The sequence below is a fragment of the Chionomys nivalis genome, chromosome 16 (genome assembly GCF_950005125.1).
Source record: "Chionomys nivalis chromosome 16, mChiNiv1.1, whole genome shotgun sequence".
Lineage (NCBI taxonomy): Eukaryota > Metazoa > Chordata > Mammalia > Rodentia > Cricetidae > Chionomys > Chionomys nivalis.
The window spans coordinates 15,868,408-15,892,254 of record NC_080101.1 but is presented as its reverse complement, the minus strand read 5'-3'; the positions used below and the strand labels follow the sequence as shown (position 1 = coordinate 15,892,254).

General features: G+C 50.7%; 1 protein-coding gene across 9 annotated transcripts in view; it reads right to left on the bottom strand.

Moving 5' to 3' along the window:
- Nucleotides 1-23,224, bottom strand: part of Ptpn3 (protein tyrosine phosphatase non-receptor type 3) — a 108,460-nt gene extending 85,236 nt beyond the window's left edge. Inside the window, exon 1 of one of the 9 annotated variants that reach the window (XM_057790379.1) lies at nucleotides 22,807-23,224. In XM_057790379.1, the coding sequence (XP_057646362.1) occupies nucleotides 22,807-22,840 (34 nt within the window). In that variant the 5' untranslated portion in view covers nucleotides 22,841-23,224. The other 8 variants (XM_057790370.1, XM_057790376.1, XM_057790373.1 and 5 more) reach the window with 8 other exon arrangements.
- Between the last annotated feature and the right edge of the window lie 623 nt (nucleotides 23,225-23,847).

The following is a 23,847-nucleotide window of genomic DNA, read 5'->3' as shown; positions in this document are numbered from 1 at the left end:
CACTCCCCCGGGCTGACAAGTAGGCGAATTTCCTCATATGAAGGAAATGGTCCAGAAAAGCTGCCTTTCTCCCCAATTAATTCTGCAACATTAGAAACTCGGGGAATGATATGGCTGTGTATTCCCCGTGTTCCTCTGCTGTAAGGTGACACAATGCTTTGAACAGGTGCCCCAGGAAACGTAAAGAAACAACATCCAAAGGAGGACAGTCCCTTTTCTGTGAAGGTCACGGCCATTTCAGCCCCTCTCCAAATTGAGAAACATATGATGTCCTCGGTTTGGTAAAAGGTGTGTGTCGGAAAGCCTTGTGTGCCAATCAAGGCCAGCAGAACAGAAGCCATTCCAGGGTTAATTATTAGCTCCCCAAGAGCAAGAGGGAGCCCGCGAATGCCTGAGGCCAGACCCTGGATTTGACCTTGGGCCCCTCCTAGTCTACACTCTCAGGGAGGTCTTCACGGTAGCCAGGACTCTGTAAACTAGAACTCAGCCAGACCCTAGCCCTTTACACTTGCCAGTACATCTAATGATTCCAAACGGAGGATCTAATAAAGACAGTCATTGGAGACTGTTAGGTAGGGGACACCCTGGTGCGGCAGGGACACAGGATATAACCCAGCCTCAGAATCTAAACCACGAGTGGGGAGGTGCTCAAGCCCAGCAAAATCTTCCTGGGTGAGCCCAAGCAAGGTGGTTCTGGGCGTCGGGTGATAGTTGACCCTGGAGGAGAAGAGAATGCACAGGTGACATCCAAAGACCCACTCTGGGGAGCATACCTAAAGAAGCAAAGCAACAAGCCAACCTGCAGGGTGACTTTGTTTGAACTGTGTACATCTGTTTCAGGACATCATAACATCTGCGCTCTACATCATGCCCGTTCCGCATCATCATGGAGCTCCTGTCTTCCGGTTTTACAGTATTCCAAGTGGGTGTGCATGCCTGCAACTGGACATTCAATCGACTCTTCATCAGTAGAGCTCAGGTCTCAAAAGGACACACAGAAATGCAGAGAAGGAAGGAGCAGGAGACCAGGACAGGCACTAACTTCCTGGCTGCAGGGCCCAGAAGAGGTGTATTTTCTGGTAAAACCTCGAAAGCTGTGTGGGCGTGAGCTTCCAGGAAAAGGCTAGACCAATGCTCAAGCAAAAACCCAGCAAGACCAATGAACAGGCTATGGAGGACAAATTGGAGGGTGGGAGGATCACCTAAGCTGTTTTCTGACTTTTTCTTACCAGACAGAGCAATCTTTACACTGAACTAGATGGGCCCAGGGAGCCATCCTGAATGTCTCTCATGGTCAGTGAGACGCAAGGGAAATCCAGACCAGAGACAGGAGCTGGGTTCAGCCCCTGAAGTGAGGGAGCCTTTGTGTCTCTGAGGTACTCTCATGTCACAGCACACCCCAGGGCTCCTGACAGAACCAAGGTCTCCCCGGACACATCGACCTTATTTCTCAACTGTGCTCCTAAAACTATGTAGGATATCTAAAATTGGCTATTTTACCTCTTTTAAGTACAATTTTATATTCATACGCAATATTGTGCAATCATCACTGCTATCTATTTCTAGAAAATTCCATCATTCCAAACAGAAACTCTGTACCTGTTAAGCAATAGGCCTCTACCCAACTCCAAGCAAGCTCTCTCCCTTCTGCCTCTGAGGAGCTACCTATTTTTGATCTTTCATATAAGTGTGTCCTAGTTCGCTTCCTATTGTGATAAAAACCATGGACAAAGTCAACCTGGGGAGGAAAGCATTCATTAGGCCATGGGTTACAGGCACAAGGCAGGATCTGAAGCAGAGACCGTGGAGGAATGCCCTAATTCCTGCCTTGTTCTTCAAGTCTTGTTCAGTCCACTTTTACACACCCCAGAACACCTGCTTGGGGGTGCTATCTCCCCAAAGTGGGCTGGATCCTTTTTCATCACGGAGCAGGTAAGAAAATGCCCCACTGACTGGCTTCCAGGCCAATCTGATGGAGGCATTTTCTTAATTCAGGAGCCTCTTCCATTTGATTTTAGCTTCTGTCAAGTTGACAAAAAAATTAATGAGGACGAAGCAGAATGACGAAGCATCTCCTCTGGAGTCTGCCTTGCCATTCCTCGGCATATCCTCAATGTTAATGTGTCACAACCCTTTTCCTTCTCATTACCACTTAACATTCGGTACCTTTTCCCACAGGCATTCATTCATCCAAGCTGTGTCCACCTTCCTCCAGTTGTGCCTAAAGATGCAACCAACTTCAGTGTGCAAGAATCCATTTGGAACTGGGCATGGTGGTGCACACCTTTAATCCCGGCACTAGGTATGCAGAGGCAGGTGGATCTCTGAATTCAAGGGCAGCCTGGTCTACAGCATGAGTTCCAGGACAGCCGGGGCTACACAAAGAAATCCTGTCTCAGAACAGCAACAACAAATGTGTTTGTCTGGCTGCTTGTTCAACGCCTAAGGACAGACTGCCAGGTCATGTGGGAGTTCCATATCTACCTTTTTCAAGATGTGCTGGCTAGTTTTATGTCAACTTGACACAAGTTAGAGTCATCAGAAAGGAGGGAACCTCAATTAAGAAAATGCCTTCGTAAGATCAGACTGTAGGCAAACCTGTAGGGCATTTTCTTAATCAGTGATTGACAGGGGAGGGAGGAGGGCCCAGCCCATTGTGGATGGATACCATCCCTGGGCTGGTGGTCCTGGGTTCTATAATAAAGCAGGCTGAGCAAGGCATGATGAGCAAGTCAGTGAGCAGCACCCCTTGGTGGCCTCTGCACCAGCTCCTGCCTCCTGCTAACAGCTGGGTGTCTCCTCTCCCCTTTCTTCTACTTATGCCCATTCTCCTAGGTCTACAGAAACATCTCGACAGTGCGTGTGCCCTTTCATGCATGCTTACTGGCCATCCACCTTTAAGAGAAATGTCCTTTCAAGTCCTCCACCCTTTACTGCGATGAACTTGTCAAGATTAGAGCTGGTAAATTTTAGGACACTTTTTAAGGATTTATTCTTATTCAACACAGTGTGTGTGAGTTTGTGCTTATGATCGTAGTGTCCGCAGAAACCAAAGAGGGTCTGGCAGGCCCTGGACCTGGAGTCTCGGCTGTTAGGAGCTGCTTGTAACGTGGGCACTGTGAGCAGAACTCGGCTCCTCTGGGAGAGCAGCACTGACCGCTGAGCCAGCTCTTCAGCCCCTAATTTTAGGTATAATTTCCTAATGTTAAACTTTTATGGGTTTATGATTCTAAAGCGCTTTCTCCTGTCCTATAGACTACCATCACTTATGTGATGCCCCAAAACTTTAGCTTTGATGGATCTCAATGTATTACTTTATCCTTTGTGGTTTGGGCTTCTGGTACCATATGCCAAGAGGCCACGGCTACATCCAAAGCAATAAAAAGTGATATCTACGGCTTTCTCTAAGAGGTTTTGGGGGCTTTAGGTTTTATACTTAGATGATCAAACATATTTTGAGTTAATTTTTTTAGATACGGTATGAAGCAGAGCTAACACATGAAGTCGGATCTGGGTTTGTAAAAGATGAGCCCCATGGCTCAGGCAACCAGCCCAGCCCCCAGCCTCCAATCAATAGTGCACTCTGGGTAAAGCACCATGAGTAGGAAAACCATCCCAGAGCTTGTAAACCCCTTCCAGAACCTGATGTCCTTGACTGCCACCCACAGCAGTCAGAGGGCTGCCTGCTTCCCCACAAGGAAGTTAAATCTGATCAACTAAACAGATTAAAGACTAAATATGTACAAACAACCCACGGTGTTTACATACACCCACTGGCTATCCTAAAACGACACAATATCAAATAAACACCCCTAAGTAATGACAGGATGGAGGGTCCCAGCCTTGGGAAGCTCAGCACATCTCTACCAGCTTCCTGTCTTGGTCCTCAACACAGGGTGAGGAACTCAACTCGGGCCCTTCCCACTTGGATTCCCAGGGCCTTATCCAAGAGCAAACAGTCTGGGCCCAGGTGTTCACCCACATAGATATGCGAGAAAGATGCATGCCATTGTTCTCAAGGGGTGGGAACCTGCTTCAAAGGATTGGGGGTGGGCACCCCGGCTTCCAGATCTCCCTTAGCGATCCAAGGGCCTTGCATTATCTGGCTGTGGCCACTTCCGTTCACCTGATACACATGCTCACTCTGCCTAGACACAGCTTCCCTGACTGTGTCCAGCTTGCACCAAGCTTATTCCACCTCAGGGGTTCATGCTCGCGGTTCCCTCTCCTTGTGAGGTCCTTCAGATTTTCACCTGTCTCCCTCCCCTCGTGTGTCTGCTCAAATTCATCTCATCAATAGCCTTCCATATCATTCCTTATGTCCAGAGCCCAACTTTATTTTTCTCCTTAGCACATAAGTGGACGAAAGAGGATGAAAGAGAGGGCGGCATCCTCAAGTCTATATGTAGGTTCCACTACATGGTTCCCTATGAGTGGATGTGACCACACAGGCTGTCTGGGACCCCTGACTTGTGACAAGGACAGGGAGGGCAGAACACGACACGTAATCCAACACTCCTACATCCGTCAGTCAAGCTCAAGATGTTGGTGGCAACTGGCTTAGCCACAGGAGATGGAATCTCTACCCGTAATAGATGTTTGCAAGACGCACGTGTGAATGAGTAAGCGGCCACCTCACCCACACAGGGCTTGTGCCCACACTGTGAGCAGGACTGTCAGCCTGAACATACTCCAATGAAGCCAGAAGGAGGTTACAGAAAATGCTTCCTGAGAACCTACTGCCTGCCGGGAAGCATTCAGAGGTGGGAAAGGTTGTGGCTGCAATATTCTTCCTCACGGCCACCTCTACTACACTGAAAATTAAAAATGAAAAGGTTAACTGACAATTTGCCAGCTTCGGGGACCACTTAAGTGTGGTCCCAAACTTAAATAGCTACAAGGGAGCCATGATAATTTCACAGTATGAATCAGGCGCCGGGCGGTGGCGGCATGCCTTTAATGCCAGCACTTGGGAGGCAGAGGCAGGCGGATCTCTGTGAATTCGAGACCAGCCTGGTCTACAAGAGCTAGTTCCAGGACAGGCTCCAAAGCTACAGAGAAACCCTGTGTCGAAAAACTAAAAAAACAAAACGATATGAATCAGGCGTAATGGTATTGGTGGTGGCAGCTAGGGTGCACACCTGTAATCCCAGTACTCAGGAGCTAGAGAGCCACAAGGATCAGGGGTTCAAGGTCACCTTTGAATACACAGTGAATCTGGGGTTATCCTAGGCTGTCCCTGTCTCAAAATAACACACCAAAACAGAAAAAGAAATTTTATAATACAAAAAACAATGAAAGTATTAGGTTTTAAAAAGCCACATCTATGGTGTGATTTTCTATAAGGAACTACGAAGAATTTTAAAGATTTTTAAAGAAATGCTGTCACATGAGGCTTTATGGATGACCAGGGATTAAGTAATCCTCCCTCCCTGGCCTGCCACCTCCCACCTTCCTTCCACCTTGCAACTTGGCCTGACTAGCTCCCTCTTCCAGGGATGGCTCTGGCCCTAGGTTCTGCCCCACAGTATTTCAGGACCTGAAGTGAGCCGGATTCCAGACCCCTGCAGCTGCTCTCTACAGAGCTGGTTCATCGGAAGTCAGACCCCCTCCTGCATCCGGGCCCTATGCCTATAGCAAAGGTGGGAACCTAGCCGAGAGTGCTTGGCCCTCATTCTCTGGGTGGTCCAGGCCTGGCTCCTTGGAGGCCTCTAGTATATTCTATCCCTGCTGTTTCTCTGGAGGGCCTGCTGACTTCACATCCCAGTGTCTCCCTGGCTCAGTTCTGGGTTCTCAGGTAGCCTGCTGATCTCAGCACAGTAGACAGGTCCTTCCCACCTGAGCTCCGCTGGTGCCCTGCCCTGCAATGCCTCGGGCAAGAATGAGGCCCTCCTCTGCCTAGATTGTAGGGCGGGGCAGGTGCTTAGGGAAGTGAGGACTGGGCTATCTCAGGCCCTGCTAATCAAGGGCAGGTGTGGCGAGCACGGTGCTGAGGAGGGAGGAGTGGTGAATGCTGACAGAGAGGGGACAGTGCCACTGGCTCCTGGGCTGTCCTCCGGAGATGCCCACAGCTCCGTGGGACAGAAAGCAGCACCTTCTAAGGGAAATTGAACTGTGAGACGACCCTGAGGAACGCACGTCAACCAACAACATCAAGCCACCCCACGCGACCTCCAAAGCTCTCTCCTGACCTGATGCGTCAAAACTTACAGTTGCCCTGCAATGAACCCGCCATACCCCAGACCCAGGTCCGCCTGTCCAGCTAAGGAGCTGAGTGTAAGGCTGATGTTCAGTCCCTAGGGATGAATATGGCTTTCTATAGTCTCAGTTATTTAGAATTAATGAGCCCTGAAAACAGAAAATGGAAAGTTCATAAGGGTTGGCTTGGTGGGTTTGTTGTTGTCATAGGAACCCAGCACCCCAGGGCTGCTACCACGTTATACACTAAAAGCTCTCAGTTCTTAGCCTTTATACAACTCTTCAGTATTTTTTTTTAAGACAGGGTCTCACTTAGCCCAGGCCGGCCTCACACTGGCTATGTAGTTGATGGTGACCTAGAACTTCTGATCTTCTTGCCTCCACCTCCTGAGTAATGTGCCACCATCCTTGCTTTATTTATGCTGGATTCTTGGTGATGGAATCCAGGGCTTTGGGCACGCTAGCTCACTTGACCAACTGAACAACCCACTCCCCAACCCTTACATAATTTTTTAAAATATTTATTTATTTATTATGTATACAATATTCTGTCTGTGTGTATGCCTGAAGGCCAGAAGAGGGCACCGGACCTCATTACAGATGGTTGTGAGCCACCATGTGGTTGCTGGGAATTGAACTCAGGACCCCTGGAAGAGCAGGCAATGCTCCCAACCTCTGAGCCATCTCTCCAGCCCCCCCCTTACATAATTTTTATTTTATTTATTGTGAGACAGAGTCTCACTACGTAGCCCAGGCTGGCCTTAAATTCATAGATATTCACCTGCCTCTGCCTCCCAAGTCCCAGGATTAAAGGGAATGTGTCACCACAACCAGCTGAATGCCTTTCTAATGCAGTGTGCACTGTAGTTTTCTAATTTAATTCTAGTTACTGTGCTTAATTTATAGGTTAGTAACCTAGGTATGAACAGCCGGGAAAATCCATGCTATACTAGGACTTAGTACTATGCGCTCTCCAGGCCTCACTCCTATAAAGCAAGTTCTAAACTACCAGGTGTGGTCTCTAAGCAACAGTTCAGAACCAGAAGGCGCCTGTTAGAGATGAAGACGTCTGAGTGCCACTCCAGGCCTGGCAAATCCACGCATGTTGTATTCTCACTGGAGCCAGAGAGGCTCTGCTATGAACTCGATGCCAGCTCCCTAAGATCTTCAGTTCCCTCCTCTCTGTGGCCAGCTGCCATCTTTAGTAGCTGTCACCATCCATGCAAGGAGCTAAGGCTAGCCTCCACAGCTCAAGCAGGAGCTAAGGCTAGCCTCCACAGCTCAAGCAGGAGCTAAGGCTAGCCTCCACAGCTCAAGCAGCGAGCACAAACGGTAGCCTTCGCCACCCCGAAGGCTGCTAGCTCACACCAGAGACAAGCATCCCACAAGTAGAAAGTGACAACCAGCAACGTCAGTGTAACCACTGCGCCATCAGGGATCGTCATGTGACCTCATGAAGTAGGCGTGTCCCTGTCATTCCTCAAGTGGAGAACAGTAAACAGCTACTCGGGGCTCAGCTGGGGTCACAGGGTATGGGTAGGGTCTGCCAGTCCAGGACAATGGACGCTCACACAGCACTGAACATCGCACCTGAGCACAGCCTACTCTGCGGAGTGACAGCTTGGCACCGAGAGAAGACATGTGCACGTCAGTGGGGACAATCACCTGGTGGGGACTTAGAAGAGGAGAGGGTTGTTCGGCAAGCAAACCCTTCAAGGCAAAACCTTTTAAGTGTTGGGAGCAGTGAGACCCCAGATCCTGAATTTCTTGTAAACAACTTGTTTTCCCCTGATCTGAGTGCCTACAGCTGCTCTGAGCACGAGACCTTCAGGCGTTCCTGATGACAGGAGAGTGGTTTCTTTTTTTTTTTTTCTATTTTCTTTTTTTTTATTAATTAATTTATTTAATTATTAAAGATTTCTGCCTATTCCCCGCCACCACCTCCCATTCCCTCCCCCTCCCCCAATCAAGTCTTCCTTCCTCCTCAGCCCAAAGAGCAAGCAGGTTTCTCTGCCCTGTGGGAGGTCCAAGGACCACCCACCTCCATCCAGGTCTATTAAGGTGAGCATCCAAACTACCTGGGCTCCCACAAAGCCATTACGTGCAATAGGATCAAGAACCCATTGCCATTGTTCTTCAGTTCTCAGTAGTCCTCATTGTCCATTATGTTCAGCGAGACCGGTTTTGTCCCATGCTTTTTCAGTCCCCGGCCAGCTGGCCTTGGTGAGTTCCCGATAGAACATCCCCATTGCCTCAGTGTGTGGGTGCACCCCTCGCAGTCCTGAGTTCCTTGCTCGTGCTCAAGGAGAGTGGTTTCTTGTGGGTTTGGCTAAGGTGTGGCTATCTCTATATAAGCTGCCCCTGGACACAATAAAGGGGCCATTCTTGGGGCATTCTGTGAGTCATTTGTGTGTTTCAATCTCCAGCCCCTTGCCCGCAGTTCACAAACTGTATGGCGGTGCATAGAGCGCTGACAGGCACCATGCGCTGCATTCAAGGACAGGGGTCAGGGGGTCAGGAGGTTTGGGAAGCCCCTCTCTCCGCTATCCATCTCATTTCCTCACCCAACTCCAAGGTCCCTACCTGAAATTTAACTGCCCCCCCCCAAGACCCAAATGCTGTCTGACAGAGTCCCATCCAGCTCAAACTTCTACAACCCTCAGCCTTCCAGAATCCCCACTCCAGAAAATGCCAGAATATCTGGCTCCCTGTCGCTGGCATCTCAATTAGACAGGTCTAAAGGGTCCCTCAAAAGATCCAGTGTCAGGCCTCTTTCTCTTTGATGATTGACAGCATCTTCCCTAGGACTGCACCCCTGCCAATCAGTCTTCCACCCAGAATTTTGTTCCTATATTCATTCACCCCTCCCTAGGAGGCCCTGGGCACTCCTGTCCTCCCATCAGTAGGCTTAGAAGCCCATCTCCCTGACATGCTGGGTTCTGGGGCATAGCCGATTAAGAGGGTACTTCTGTCCAGGAACCCCATAGAGGAGTCCCCTTTCAAAGAGGCTCAACCCACAGACCTTCCACGCCCGAGGTCAATGGCTAAGAAAATAATGTCTTTGAGAATTTCTTTTAATATCACCCATGGCAAAGAATCTGCCTTCCTGATTACAGCCACTTATGATCAACTTTCTTTAAGGTGGGAAGGTTAAACTTCCAGCACAGAACTTCAGGATCCTTGCAGGGGCTGGGGAGATGCTCGGAGGTTAAAGCATTTGTCCTGCGAGAATGAGAACAGGAGTTTGGGTCCCTAAAGCCATATAAAGAGCTCACAGGCATAGCGGCCACTTTGCAACCCCAGCACTCAGGAAGCAGAGACAGGGATCCTCAGCACCAGCTGCCTCCATTGCTGTGCTACACCACCACCACCAAGGCCACTTACAAAAGAAAGCATTGAATTTGGTTCATAGTTTTAGAGGGCCAAAGCCCATGGCGTGGACAAAGTAACAGCTGAACGTTCACACTTTGATCCAGTCACAGGTAGAGAGAGTAGAGAGGGCACTGGAAATCATTGGAGCCTTTTGGAACCTCAAAACCTGCCCTAATGACACACTTCTTCAACAAGGCTCCATCTGTTCATCCTTCCCAAACAACCTCACCAAGTGGGGACCAAGCATTTAAATATGTGAGCCTGTGGGGGCCATTCTCATTCAAACCACCACAGCAGACTAGCCCTAAGTGGTATCCTCAGGGCTCAATCCGACCCTATCTGGATTCATAAAGTTGTCAGTGACTAAGGAAGACACATCAACTTCAGGCCTCCACAATCATGCTTATGCATGCACATATAAACACACACACAAAACCCTACACAAACATACATGCACACCCACACACAAACTCTTACAAACTAACAGCCTGAAAATAGGACTCCTTATAAAACAGGTGCCTTCTGGGGTCCACCTGTGCCACTGTTGGTGGGTGTGTAGGCCGCACCTCAGCATCTTCTGGGAACTTCAGGAAACAAAGAATGTAACTCAGTTAGGACCGAGGGAATGGGCATCCCCATTAAAACATGGAAGCCGGGGAACCCTGGCTTGGAGTCACGGTTTGAGGTGCTGGGGAAGATGACAGAAGGCAAGAAGAGATGTCACCAGCTCATACAGTCTGAAGAGAACGGGATTGACCTGTATGCTTTTTTGGGGGGATACTTTCTGGGGGACAACAGTAAGGAAGGGTCTGAGGGTGCATTGGGGGGCTTTTGGCAAAGAAACAAAGGGAAGGTGTTGGGGGAAACTTGGTTTGAGAAAGGGGTAGAGGGTGGGGTGGAGGACGATGGGACAGGCAAGATTTGTCTAGGGCAGGCGACTTTAACGTTCTCAAGACACTGGAAGGCTGGGGTTTTGGAGACAAACTCTCACTATGTAGCCCTTCCTGACCTGGAACTCACTATATAAACCAGGCTGGCTTTGAACTAGCATTGATCCACCTGCCTCTGTCTCTGGTATGCTGGGATTAAGAGTGTGTGCTACCACACCTGGCAACAGGACATTTTTGAGGAAAGAAGGCAATGACATTGGACATGCTGAAGGTTTAGGGACACACATGGGGAGATGCTTGGCAGTGACACAAACAAGACCAGAAGTGTCCAGTTTGACCAAGTCAACGGCTCACATCTGAGAGCACCGAAGGATGAGGTAGCTAACACAGGAAGGCCCCCAGGACAAGGAAAAGCCCGCAACAGTGGGAGAGCCAAGCAGTCTGGGGGTAGAGGAGAACAGCATTGCAGAGGCCCTACCATAGAGAGTGTCTCCCACATGGCTGCCCATAGACGAAAAGGGCTCACATAGGAGAAGCTGGCTCTGGTTTTCACAAGAGTACATAGCCATCACAGCAACGGCAACATCGGTTAAATGAACAAGTGTGTCTGCTATATAAACGCCTAAATAGTCACCTGAGACGGCAAGGTAACCAGAATGGTGTTGCCTGCACTCCCATGCTTCCAGAAATACTGACAACATACAAAAGGCAGAAGCGACCCAGTTGTCCATCAACGGATACACAATAAACAAAACTGACGACAAAACAACATTCGGTATTGTAAAGGAGATCCCAACGTACATTACATGGATGAAGCCTGATTTCACTTTGTTTTTCAGACTTCGCTCTACGGCCGTAGTTGGCCCGAAACAGGCTCTGTAGACCAGGCTGGCTTCAAACTCACAGAGCTCTGACTCTGCCTCCCGAGTCACCATGCTAAGTGCTGCAGCACAGAACAGTTGAATCTGTACACAGAAACTGGAGTGGCAGTCATGGGAGCTGCAGGGAGAGGCACACTTACGGAAACTTGTCACTTAAAGGCTGTCATTCCCGGGGGATGTGGGGTTCTGTGGATGGCAGTGACCACTGTACAATAGTGCAAATGCATTTAGCCATGTAATGCTCCAACCCTGGATGCTAAATGTTGGGAGCAGTGAACCCCCAGATCCTGAATTTCTTGTAAACAACTTGTTTTCCCCTGATCTGCGTGCCTACAGCTGCTCTGAGCACGAGACCCTCAGGAGTTCCTGATGGCAGGAGAGTGGTTTCTGGATTGGCTGGGGAGTGGCTACATAAGCTGCCCCTGGCCACAATAAAGGGGGCATTCTTGGGGCATTTCTGCTTCAAGGATGACCTGTGTCTCTGTGTGTTTCAATCTCCAGCCCCTTGCCCTGTTCATGAACTACATGGCAGCGCATAGAGCGCAGACAAGCATCGGGTGCTGAAACTTAAAAATGGACAAATGGAAAATTCTAACCTCTACAATTTTTCGCCACCATTTTTTTTAAAGGAGGCCTTTACCTCAGGGACAAACAAACAAAAAATCTGGACTGGAAGTGAATGGTAAGTCTGTCCTGAGAGGTGAGAACCACGCTTTCCCGGTTTCTGCTGACTGTCCCTCCAAGACGCTAGGAGGTAAAGAGAGAAGTTGGGCAGAGACCTGGCAGGAGGGGCCTTTTCTCCTTCAGGTAGTGATAGGTTAAAAAAAAAAAACGCCGAAGTCCACAGTAGACATTCATTTTTCTCTGATTGGAGGACAGAAGGCAAGGAGCGTGGAGCCAAAGATGAAGGCGAGTGGGGAAGGCAAGAATCCTCCTTCACATGCCTCCAGCATGACGGGGGGGGGGGGGGGGGGCAAGAGGCAGAGGTGGCGGGGCGATCTGGAGAAGCGAGGGAGTCTTAGGGAGAATGCAAAGATCAAAGGTGGGGTGAGCAAAGAAGGAGCACATGGGAGAGTCAGCTGGCTGCAAGGTCTGAGCTATCTTCTTCAACCACTGCCTGCCCTAGCTCAGCTCCTCGAACCAGTGGCTTCCATAAAACCAGCAGCAAAGACACTCCTGCCCACCACGGATCTGAGTCAGGCCAACAGAGCTTAGAGAATGTGGCCCAGCAACCCGAGTCTCACCAAGTCCTCCAGGGGATTCCGATGTTCTGAATTTGAGGAACACAGCCACAGACTATAGAGAGTCCATGGAAAGTTTATATAGCCTTTAAAAATATACGTGAAAATGGAAAAGAAAAATTCCCACTAGTCCAGTAGCTCCTATATAAAAGAACAAGAAATATCTAACTGCTCCAAAAGCAACAGCAAACTTATTTGCGTAGTAAGAGAAATGCCAAAGGTTATTAAATAATAAAAATATACAGCCTGATACGCTCCATTGGAGCTGACCTAAAAAATGCACCCCAGACCTGAGATGTGGGTCCCAGCCATGCTAAGGGCCTGAATGCCCTTGAGAAAGCCAGATCCCATTAGGACCTCCGTCTCCATGAGAAGGAAGCAAGATAAGGCTGCCTTAGGGTCCCCTGAAGTTTTCACACTGACATTTGGTCCTGTAAAATGAGACGCAAAGCTGAATGTGTTTGCCTCTCTGAGCTTGGGAAAAGGACTATATATATATATGAAGTTTTGTTTTGGTTAACGTTGCTGTAGTCCCAAGGCGTTGAACCCTGGGTTTTGTGCATGCCCGGCAATCATTCTGCCACTGAGTCATAGGCCCAGCCCTCTTTCAGTACCTACTCATTTTGAGATCAAATCATGCTTCCCTAGATGATGTTCCTGAAGCCTACCTGGCCAGCTCTCTGGAAAATTGCTGTGTAAATGCACATTTCCATCGCACAAGACTTCAGAACCCAGCTCTGGTTAGTGTTTTCTTAGGGGCTGAATAAAGGGCCTGACTGCACGGACGTCAGAGCCTGCCCCTGCCTGTGCACATTTGACACTGGGAATCAGGGCTTCCTCATAAATGACCCTGGGTTAACAGTCACTAGGATCTGTACACACTGGGCCTTGAAAAACCCAGTCACTGTGACTAGATCCCCAGTGCCACTTGCTTGCCTGCCTCTGCCAGTGGATCTGATCACAGAACTGAAGCTGGCGGGCCTGTAAACTGTGCGTGCTTGGGTAAGAAACCCTCATCTAGGGAGACTGTGGCCTCCTGCTCTGCCCTGCTTACACATCTGGCCTTTGAATTCCATTGGAATTTGCTGGGGTGGGGGGGGGAGTGCAGCAGACCAGGCACACTTCTCCTTGAGGCCTTATATCATCAACCTGCCCTGCCCCTCCATCCAACCTGAGTTTGCAGTGAGGTTCCAGGCAAAAAAGAGCAAGAAAATGAGGGCTGTAAAGAGGCCCTAAGAGGAACAGCTTGGAGGGTGACCAGAGGTGTGGGACCAAAGCAGGGAACACGTAGAGTCCCTAGGCAACACCAAGCACATCAGCGGGTTTTGTCGTCATCCAGACGGAGGATTTCTAGTGCCAGGACGTGCGCTAGGCTAGTCTGATCTCAACCTCAAAGTCACGACTGATTAAACTGAATGAACACGTATACCCTTAACACACCTACAGTCCCAGCCGAGGCTGGCCAATCAGGTGAGGTTATTAACAACATGCTCTTTCATTCTCAGAATGTTCTTATTTGGGTGATATGCCTGAGCCCCAAATCCAGAGAAGTCAAAGGTGCAGTTGGAAGATGCTATTTTTGAGGTAGGGGAACCTCAAGAGTGAGTCTCCTTCCTCATCAAGGATGCCACTGGCCCCTCCAGTATACCTGCCTACCCATTATTGAGGCTGCTTGTGCCAACAGTAGGTTCACTATCCCACCCTTCTGGGGTGTATAGATATGATAAAAATAGCGGTATTGAAACCTATTTATAGCAAGATTACAACAAACGGCACCAACATCAAGGGCTGGGGATGCAGAATGCCGGGAGCCTTGCTTCGCTTTCCACCACTGCGAAACTCCCCTCTGAACTCATCAAGTGTTTACCGAGAACCCTGGCCTGTCCACACACAGCGCCTGACATTGGGGCAATAGTGAGTTGAAAGTGAAAGGCCCAAGTTGAAGGACCTGTGGCAAAATGCCACCTGTGCACAGCAAAAATGCCAAGGTCACAGGCAAGCTAGCTCTAACAGACATGCTAACCGGAGAGTACCACACTGAGCAGACCATAGAGGATTTGTCTGCTCCACAAAGGACCTTAGTGAGGCAAGTGACAGAAAATAAGGTGCCCCCAAACCGGTATGGTATTTCTCTGTGAAACAGGTAGACCAGGCTGGCCTAGAACTCACAGAGATCAGTCTGCCTCTGGCTCCTGAGTGCTGGGATTAAAGGCGCGTGTTTACAGATTAGGCAGCGGTGCCGTGAGTATTAATTTTGTGAGTCCAAAAGCTGTACTGGTGGAGGAGAGGAATGGAGATGGGGCTCCCTGGGTCGAATACTTGTCCAGCAAGCATGAAGCTCTGGGTTCGAACAATACAAAAGCTGGACGCGCTGGCTCACACCTGAAATCCTCAACCGCATAGAAAGTTTAAGGTTAGCTGGGCAGTGGTGGCGCAGGCCTTTAATCTCACATTCAGGAGGCAGAGGCAGACGGATCTCTCTGCGAGTTCAAGGCCAACCTGGTCTAAAAGAGCGAGAAGTTCCAGAACAGTTGGGGTCACAGAGAAACCCTGTCTCAAAAACGAACAAACAAGCAAGCAAGGACTGAAGTTGGCTGGGCCTCCATTAAGACCCCATCTCAGAATCAAAAAGAGAAAATTCGTTCAACAAAATATCCTTTTTCTCATATATCAATCTTTCTCTACACACATGCAAGCATGAACAGGAGTGTACACACACATCTGAAACTTTGAAAGTGGAAGACGGACTTCGTGTAGGGCGGAGAAGGTACCAGCAGACTGGAGGAGGTAAAGGGAGGGCTACGAACAAAACGCAAGTGTAAGGAAAGGGTTATACACCTGTGAGTTCCGCACTCCAACTACAAGGAAAAATAAAATGTGTACTGTGGTTATGTCGAAGAATGTGACTGCTTTTGGAAAATAAATCTATTAGGGGGGGAGGGCCTATCAGAGTGGCCCTCAAATGGTTTGCACACAGAAGGATATGATAAATGGCATAAAGGGGTAATGGGGGCTGGGAGATTGGGGCGAGAGGACGCGGGAGTTCTGAGTGGTTCTCTTGTAACTTTAAGTCTGATTAGGTCAGAATAAAGTTAAAAGCAAAGCTCAGAGAAAGGAGGGAGGGAGGAATGCAGGAAGAAGGGGGGAGGAGGGGAGGGAAGGATTTGAGATCTAGCCTGACTTGGCAGCAGGTCTCCCAGCCCACATGGAGACACAGGTACTAAAGGCAAACCACACTAAACAACCGCAAAATTGCCAAGTGTGAAAAGGGCTGTCAAGGCAAGGCTGTGGTAGACTGAACATTCCAAGCTGAGGCCCAGGGCTGAGCTGAGCTGGGTGGAAGGAAGCCATTCACCAGCCCTGTCAGCCCCAGGCTGCAGGACCAGGGCACAGAGCGGCATGCTCAGGGCCCGAGTAGGTGCTCTAGAACCGAGACTGGCTCTGTCCTTACTCTAGGAGCACTGGGGCCCTGTGGCTACAGGGAACAGACCGGATTGGTGGTGGGATGCACGGAGGCCGCTGTGGTGTGGTGACAGCTGCTTCTCGAAGAAGCACCATCTGCGTGTTTCTCCTGCGCCTAGACGCTGCAATGCTCTACAACCACACGCACTCATGTGCCAGCCAGACACAGGAAGGGGATGCAGTGGGTGAGAGGTCAAGCCAAGTGCCCAGAGTGGGCAGGGGACGGCTGCCAGCGAACCTCTCTGGTCTGGCCCTCAAAGCTGACTCATCTAAGAGAGGCCGGTAGAGAGGCCCAGGGCTCCACCCCACGCCCACACCTATCTCGGCTCATAAACACAGCACCCAGCCAGCAAAGCCCTCCAGGACCTGAATCTTGTCTTCCTTCAGTCTTGAGGAAGGGAACGGGTGGCCTTGACTTGGGAGTGGGCCTCCACAGGGCAGCAACTTAGCAGTGACTCCAAGATTCCCATACTGAAGGGAAGGGACTTTCACTGTCCCAGACTTTAGGGGCTCATTAGCTCATTTTTTGTTTTATTTCATATGCATTGGTGTTTTGCCTGCATGTATACTGTGTGAGGGTGTCAGGGCCCCTGGAACTGGAGTTACTGGCAGTTGTGAGCTGCCATGTGGGTGCCAGAAATTAAACCCAGGTCCTCTGGAAGAGCAGTCAGTGCTCTTAACTGCTGAGCCCTCTCTCCAGCCCCTCATTAGCTCGTTTAAGAAAGCCTGTAAACAGAGGAATAAATCCTGAGATGACTTTCGCTTAACAGGTGTGTAATCAGTCTAGGGGACAGATGCGGGTTCAAGTCCCCACCATGTTACTGTGGGGCCTTTTGGGAAGTCACTGCCATCTCTGAGCCTTGCTCAAAGCATCTGTGAAATGGGAGTTACTGGGTCTCAGAGTGGCAGGGAGGCATCCCGGGCTTCAGTAGCAGAGACGCAGCACTGAAGACGCATTACTGTGGCCACTCGTTAAAGCTTGTGTATACTGACAGCTTATCAGGGGCTTGCAGTTTCCAGAACGACCCCAATTCCAGAGCTTCTGTCCTAATGGTCCACATACACCATCCCAGTGCCTCAAAAATTCCACTCTCTCAGTATCCAAACACCCCCCGGGTCTCCTCTTACAGAGTGCCTGCTCCGACATTCTTTTTCACAGGATAGAGCCCCGTCTTTGGTTCAGAAGATGTTGTCAGCAGAGCCCCGCTGACCCCAGTGTTAGGGAGAACAACCCATGGCCTTCAGGACTCCCTGTGACCTGTGATTTGGTAGCTGCCCAGCAGGCACAGATGGCGACGCCACTGGGAGTATCACCCACTGAGGGACACATGGAGGGCAGACGGACTTTGCCCTCACCTGCCTTCCGCGCGGCCTTCCTGGGAAGGCCGCATGGTTAGCTAGTGGCTGTGAGGCCTCAGCACTCAAACAGCTCCTGGTGTCCAGTAAGAGCCATATTAATTTGTAATGAGAGACACCCAGAGGCATCTCTAGTACAAGGGGCTCCAATGCAGAGGGAAGAAGGAAAAACCAGCACTTAGCCTCACACATGGCGAAGTCTGCCTTCTTACTCAGCAACTAGGGAGCATCCCAATTACTCTGACCGCCAACTACCTTGGAGGCGTAATGCAAGCGTTAAGACGTACCCGTCCGGTGTATTTCCTGGCAACCATGCATGGCGCTTAATAATGACCTTCAACTTAACAAGGATCTCGAATCACACAGGGGGCAAGGCTGACTGCCAGACATCTTCTAGATCGTTTTAATTAACGCGGGAAGGACCACTCGCAACGTGGCTGGCACCGGTCCATGACCCAGGGCCCCAGACAACATAAAAAGGAGAAAGCATCAGGGGTCGCCCATCTCTCTGCTTTCTGGCTGTGGACCAGATAACTGAAGCTCTTGCAGCCACCACTTTTCCTGCCATAATGAACCACACTTTCTCGGTGAGCTGCTTCGGTCAGCTACTTGGTGACAGCAATGAGAAAACAAACACGGAATGGATGCATGGCTGCCACCCCTCGTGTGGGTTGTGTCTACCTTGATCCTCTTTTAAAGCAGTTATGAGATCGGTGGGTAGACGGAGACACACAAGGGCATGTGCACAAGGTCTTCGCAAGCCCACCGCGTACTTTCACAACCCAACTCGGCTTCCACTCTGCAGCATTAGGGCCTGACACACAGTATAGACTTCACCAACAAATAAATAAGTAAATAAATAAAATCTGCCTTTGCTGTTGGATCTGCACTTGGAATAGCCAGATAACTTGGAGGTAGAGGTGGCTTCAACTGCTGGCACTAGCAGAAACTCTAATTCAATGTCCCCAGGCCCAGACAAGAGCAATATGAATAGGATCCAGTCCTTTCTCATCTGTAGCGTGGGGTAAAAGTAACACAGCATCGGCCCCCAACATCCGCCAGCCCAGCCAGCCAAGCTAGGGTATGCAGAATCCCATCAGCATTCCAACCTTGCCAGAGCCTGAGGAGAGAAAAAGGGCTGCCTTTGCTTTCCAGGAACTGACCAACTGGTGCAGGAAGGTAAGCCCTGCTATTATGGTCAAGAGAGGGGACCACAAATCAGCGGTCTCTTTCCAACATGCCAGTCCCTCGGAACTGGAAGGAAAGAGGGTGTTCCATGTCTTCTGGTCACTCCAGCAGGTTGTACCTATTCTAGAAACCAGTGTCCCTTGCGTTCACGAACCTGTATGCAGCTCGGAAGGCTTTTGGTCTTACTCAGTCTTTGCCAGCTCACGTGTGTGTGTGTGTGTGTGTGTGTGTGTGTGTGTGTGTGTGTGTGTTGGGGACAGGGAGTGGGGAACAACATTATAATTAAACTTCCAGGTCACAGTCAACAAAAACTGAGAGCAATTACCATTCCAGGACTGAGACTATACAAACTTAGACGTCAAATTCTCCTGGGAATAAGATTTGCCTATGATATGATTTGTAAGCAAATCAAAAGCTATCATGAGTTTGCTATGAGATAAGGTAAAAGAAGGGCTTCAAGCTGGGGTCTTGGATTTGGCTCTTTGGTAAACCCAGAACCCAGGGACACACTCAGATCTGGCCTGAGCTGCAGGGAAGTGCAACCTGAATTCCAGGTTGGGGGTCTCTTGGCTTATTCGCTGGGCTTCCCTACCCACAGCCCTGCAGCTGCCAAACAGAAACATTTGTTCAAAGGCTCGCCTGGGCGCTTCCCAATGCCCTCAGTAATCTGACCTCCAGTACGCCATTCGTGTCTAATTTGCATACACTAGTCTCTGGAGAAGACAAATCACCAGAGACTACCCAGATCGATATAGAGTATTAGGCATGTTTTATTTTATTCTAAGTCTCGACAGATTGGTATTCCATTAACTGTATGTGAGGATTTATGGGTCTGCCCATATACTAGAATATTTAACTAAAATGGCCTACTCCCTGTCAGATAATAGCTTATCATTGTTAATTTTCAACTAGTCAATTTCAGGAAGGCTTCCGGTTTCCAATATAGTCGAGATCTTGGTTTAGTCATCAGGGAAAGACATCTATGTGAGGTTTTTCTACACCATACATGGCAGTCTTTCCAGAAGAAAAAAGTCCTGCTTCTAGAACCAGAAGTCTTGGGTTCTTCCACCCCAGTCACCCTTGGGACAGCGACAGCGAGGGAGCCCGCTGAGAGCCTCAATTTCCTCCTCTATAAAATGGAAGTGACACCACCCTCCGAAGGTGAACTGTAAAACCGAAATGAGATGATCTACATACACTATACGACTTTACATACGAGGTCACTAACTGCAATGATTCCATATTATCATTAAAAGCCCCAGATGAAGGGGCTGGAGAGATGGCTCAGTGGTTAAGAGCATTGCCTGCTCTTCCAAAGGTCCTGAGTTCAATTCCCAGCAACCACATGGTGGCTCACAACCATCTATAATGGGGTCTGGTGCCTTCTTCTGGCCTGCAGGCATACACATAGACAGAATATTGTATCCATAATAAATAAATATTAAAAAAAATATTTAAAAAAAGCCCCAGATGAAATTCTCAGATAACCGAGGTAGACAGAAAGCAGAAGTTATCACAACTGATTCTACTAAAAAGCAGGTCACTTCAACCCAGACAATATATGGAGGCATTCCTACTTGTCACAGGGAGGGAGCTGCTGCCGGAACCTACAGAGCAAAGACCAAGAAGGTTGCTCTGTGCCCTAAAATGCACAAGGGGCACCTCCCACAAAGAAGGCGCAAACCCAACGTGAGAAGCCGACAGACCCTGATCAAGTACTTAAAGGTTAGGCCTGGGAGCTTTGCAGCACAGGCGTCTTCCCAGTCAGGCTTTCCAAGTCATCAGCTTCCCATTTGTAAGACGGATCATCTTGCAAAAATAGTTCTTTCTGTAAGTGAGGCCCCGAGTGTCAACTTCTGGAGCTTCTGAACTCCAGACTGGCTTTAAACAGGAGGCTCTCTGCACTGTTGAGTCGCTTTTCCAAAGCCTCAGCAGACATTCTCCGGGGCACAAACACAGGCTCCGAAAATGCTTGCCTAATTCTAATTTCCTGACGAAATGGGAGCCACGAGGGTCTCTAACTGAATTAAAATCACATCACGCCAACTGTTCGCTTGCTTTGTGCCGGGCACGGAGCCAAACACCTCCACATCATTTATCCTACTTAATCCATCACCAACCAGGCGAGGTGGGCATTATTACTGCCTGCATGCAAGGGAGGAAATGGAAGATCAGGGAGGTTAACCGACTCGTCCAAGGTCACTAGCTGGCCAAGCCCAGCTTATACCCAGGTCTCTCGTTTCCCAACCACGAGCTCCCTGCACCTTTAGAGAACACCCAGGTGTCAAGTTGTCTTAACTTCCCATTAATTTTTTAAAGGCAACCGTCAAGTTCGTAATAAGTTTGGGTGGCTGCAACCAGGGGCGAAGGTTTCCGGGAAGCGTTCTCCCTCCGCACAACGCAGCAATGTCACCGCAAGTTAACAGAGAAGCCATCCGGTCGCTCGCAGAACGGGGCGGATTGGTTTGACTCTGGAGTTCGTGCCAGGCCCAGGAAATGCCGTCTTTGCAATCGGGAGGCGAATTTGCCATCCCCCCCCGTGGGGGAGGGGGCGAGCCTCGGGGGCCGCGGAAGACTGAATCCCCACGGAGGTGCGCCCCCTCGGCTGGGCTGAGGATACCGCGGCGCGGGCCCCAGGACTCAGCCAGACTGGAGCGCACGCCCACGCTCGCGCCGCCAAGTCCAGAACGCCCAACCCTGCGCCGCCCCCGCCCGCGCCCCGCCCCAGCCCCGCCAGGTGATCTCGGCCTGCGCCCCCCCCGGATGCCCGACGTGGCGCGGGGACCCGGGGCTGCCAGCCCTCCCGCTAGTCCTCCCGCGTGTCCGCCGCGCCCCGGGCCGGGTGGGGGTGGGGTAGCGCCCTGGGTGTCCCCGATCGCCGCAGCCCGCGCCCCGGTCCGCCCAGCGGAGATCCCAGCCGCCCATACCTGCAGCATCCGGGGGCGCGGGGCGCCCAGGTAGGTCGCGCGGGCTGGCGGGCGGCACGGAAGCTCGCTCGCGCCGCGACCTGGCCGCCGTCTGAGCATGCCCAGTGCAGCCCGCGGGCGGCTCCCGCCGGCCCGGCTGTGGCCGCGACGGGCCCGCGCGCGGGGCGGGGGGACCCGGGACAGGGGCGGGCCCGGGACAGACTTGGGGGACGCTGCCACGCGCCTCCGCGGGCCACCTGCCGAACTCCCGCAGACCTTCGAGACCCCGGTTCACGTACGCCGCCATTCATACCTTAAGCATTTATTGAACACCTACTGTGTGCCTGGCTTTCCGGGATGGCATGCCTCGAAATGGCAAAGACTTGGCGGAAAAGACAGAGCTTGCACAGGGTTCCGTGGCTGAGTCGGGGTCGCGCTGACTGCAGCGCGGCGCTCCTTTGCTGGTCCTAGGACGCCAAGCGGGTTAGCCCGTCCCAGAGCCTGCGGGGCCCCTAGCTGGCGGGCGTTCCTGCCGGCCTCTTCCGCCTCCTCCCACACCTGCCTACCTGCGCTCGGCGTGCACCTTCCTCTCCATCACACCCTCTGAACTTGACTCGCCTCGGGACATTTGTACTGTCTTTCCCTCGGGGTAGGACGCCTTTTTCCCCCTAACTTGGCTGGTGCCCGGCGCCCTCTCACCGTACAGGTACCTTTCGTAGGAGAGGCCTTTCTGGCTACCTTTTAAAACTCTCCGCGTCCGTTAACGCCTTCCAAGCATGTACCATTTATCCACTCAATGGCTACTTACGTTCTTCACACTTAATCTATAAACAAAAATTCTGTCACTTGCTGGGAGTTTGGTAGGGAGTCTCTCGCAGAAAACAGGCCCGCAAACAACGCAGTGTGTGAGGTGATAAATTCTTAAGAACAGAGAAAAGGAGCCGGGCGAGAAGGCTAGGGGGTGGCCCGGTGAGAGCTGGTGGAACAGCCGGATCAGGTGACAGATACCATTCAGTCACGCAGCTAAACGAGGAAGCTTTCCTAGGACGGAAAAGCCAGCGCCAAAACAAAACGCAAGTTTTGTGCCTATGACTCGGGAAAGAGGGCAGAGGGGCAAATGGGGCAGATAGAGTCGCTTACTGGCTGTCTCTCTTGATGCCCCTTAAGGAGTGCCTCCCTTCAATGTCAGTTCGGTGGCTCCGCCTCTCAAGAGACCTAGCCTCCAATAACTCTTGGCACGCACTAAAAACGTTATGTTGAATGAAGAGGTTAACGAAAGGATGGAGCGATGGTTCGGGCTCTATAGTCGGACCTGGTGCCAGATGCCCCGAGACTTTTTTCACCATGCCACCATGGAGCCCTCGTTCGTGCCTGGTTTCCCAGCTTAAATCCGGATCTCGGTCCCAAGGTAGTGCACCGCGGCGGGCGCCGCCAGAGCGCTGAGTCCGGGGAATTCCGACAGAGCCGGGAGTCCCGGGGGCTGCACTACCCTGGCCCCGCCTAGGATCGCACACAAAACCTGGAGCCACGGCGCCGGGGCAGCACTGGTCGGACCGGCAGGGAGAGCACTGGGCATGCTCGGGGACTGGGGAGCCCAGCGTCCGGAAGGAAAAGCCCCCTAAGGGGTTGATGAGGCTGTCCACTGAGTCCCACCTGGCTAACCCAAACTCAACCTTCTGCCTGGAGGCTGGGCGTGCTGGGTAACCCCTCCCACCCCCCCAAGCCTGGTGGGAAGTCCTGGAATTCAGAGTCAGCTGACAGCACACTCTGTCCTCTACCAGCTGCTGTGTGATCTGCTACCAGAGCCTTGCGCTCTCTGTGCCCTAAATAATACAAATGCCTACGCTTGCATCCGGGGGCTGGTGAGGATTGAGAAAAAAAAAAAAAAGAACGTGAATTTATTCAGTCCACTTTAAATATATTTTCCCCTTGCTGAGGCTTGAATGCGGAGCTTTGCACACAAGTAAACACGAATCTCTACCACTGAAGTAAAAGCCCTGCCCCCCAAGATTCGTTTATCTGAATTATCTGTCCCCCTGCTCATCATTCTTAAACAATGGTCTCAGATTTGAGCTACGAAATAGCTGTGAATTAATTTTTGTTTTGTTTTGCTTTTCGAGACCCAGTTTCTCTGTGTAGCCTTGGCTGTCCTGGAACTCAGTCTGTAGACCAGGCTGGGCTTGAACTCAGGGATCTGCCTGCTTCTGCCTCCTGAGTGCTGGGATTAAGTAAGGTGTGCATCACCATGTCCAGCTTCTACGTTTCTTGTTTTTGTTTTGTTTTTAAAGTTAATTAATGCCTTGATGCTGTGTTAGTGATAGTAAATACATAACGACCTGGGCATGGTGGCACA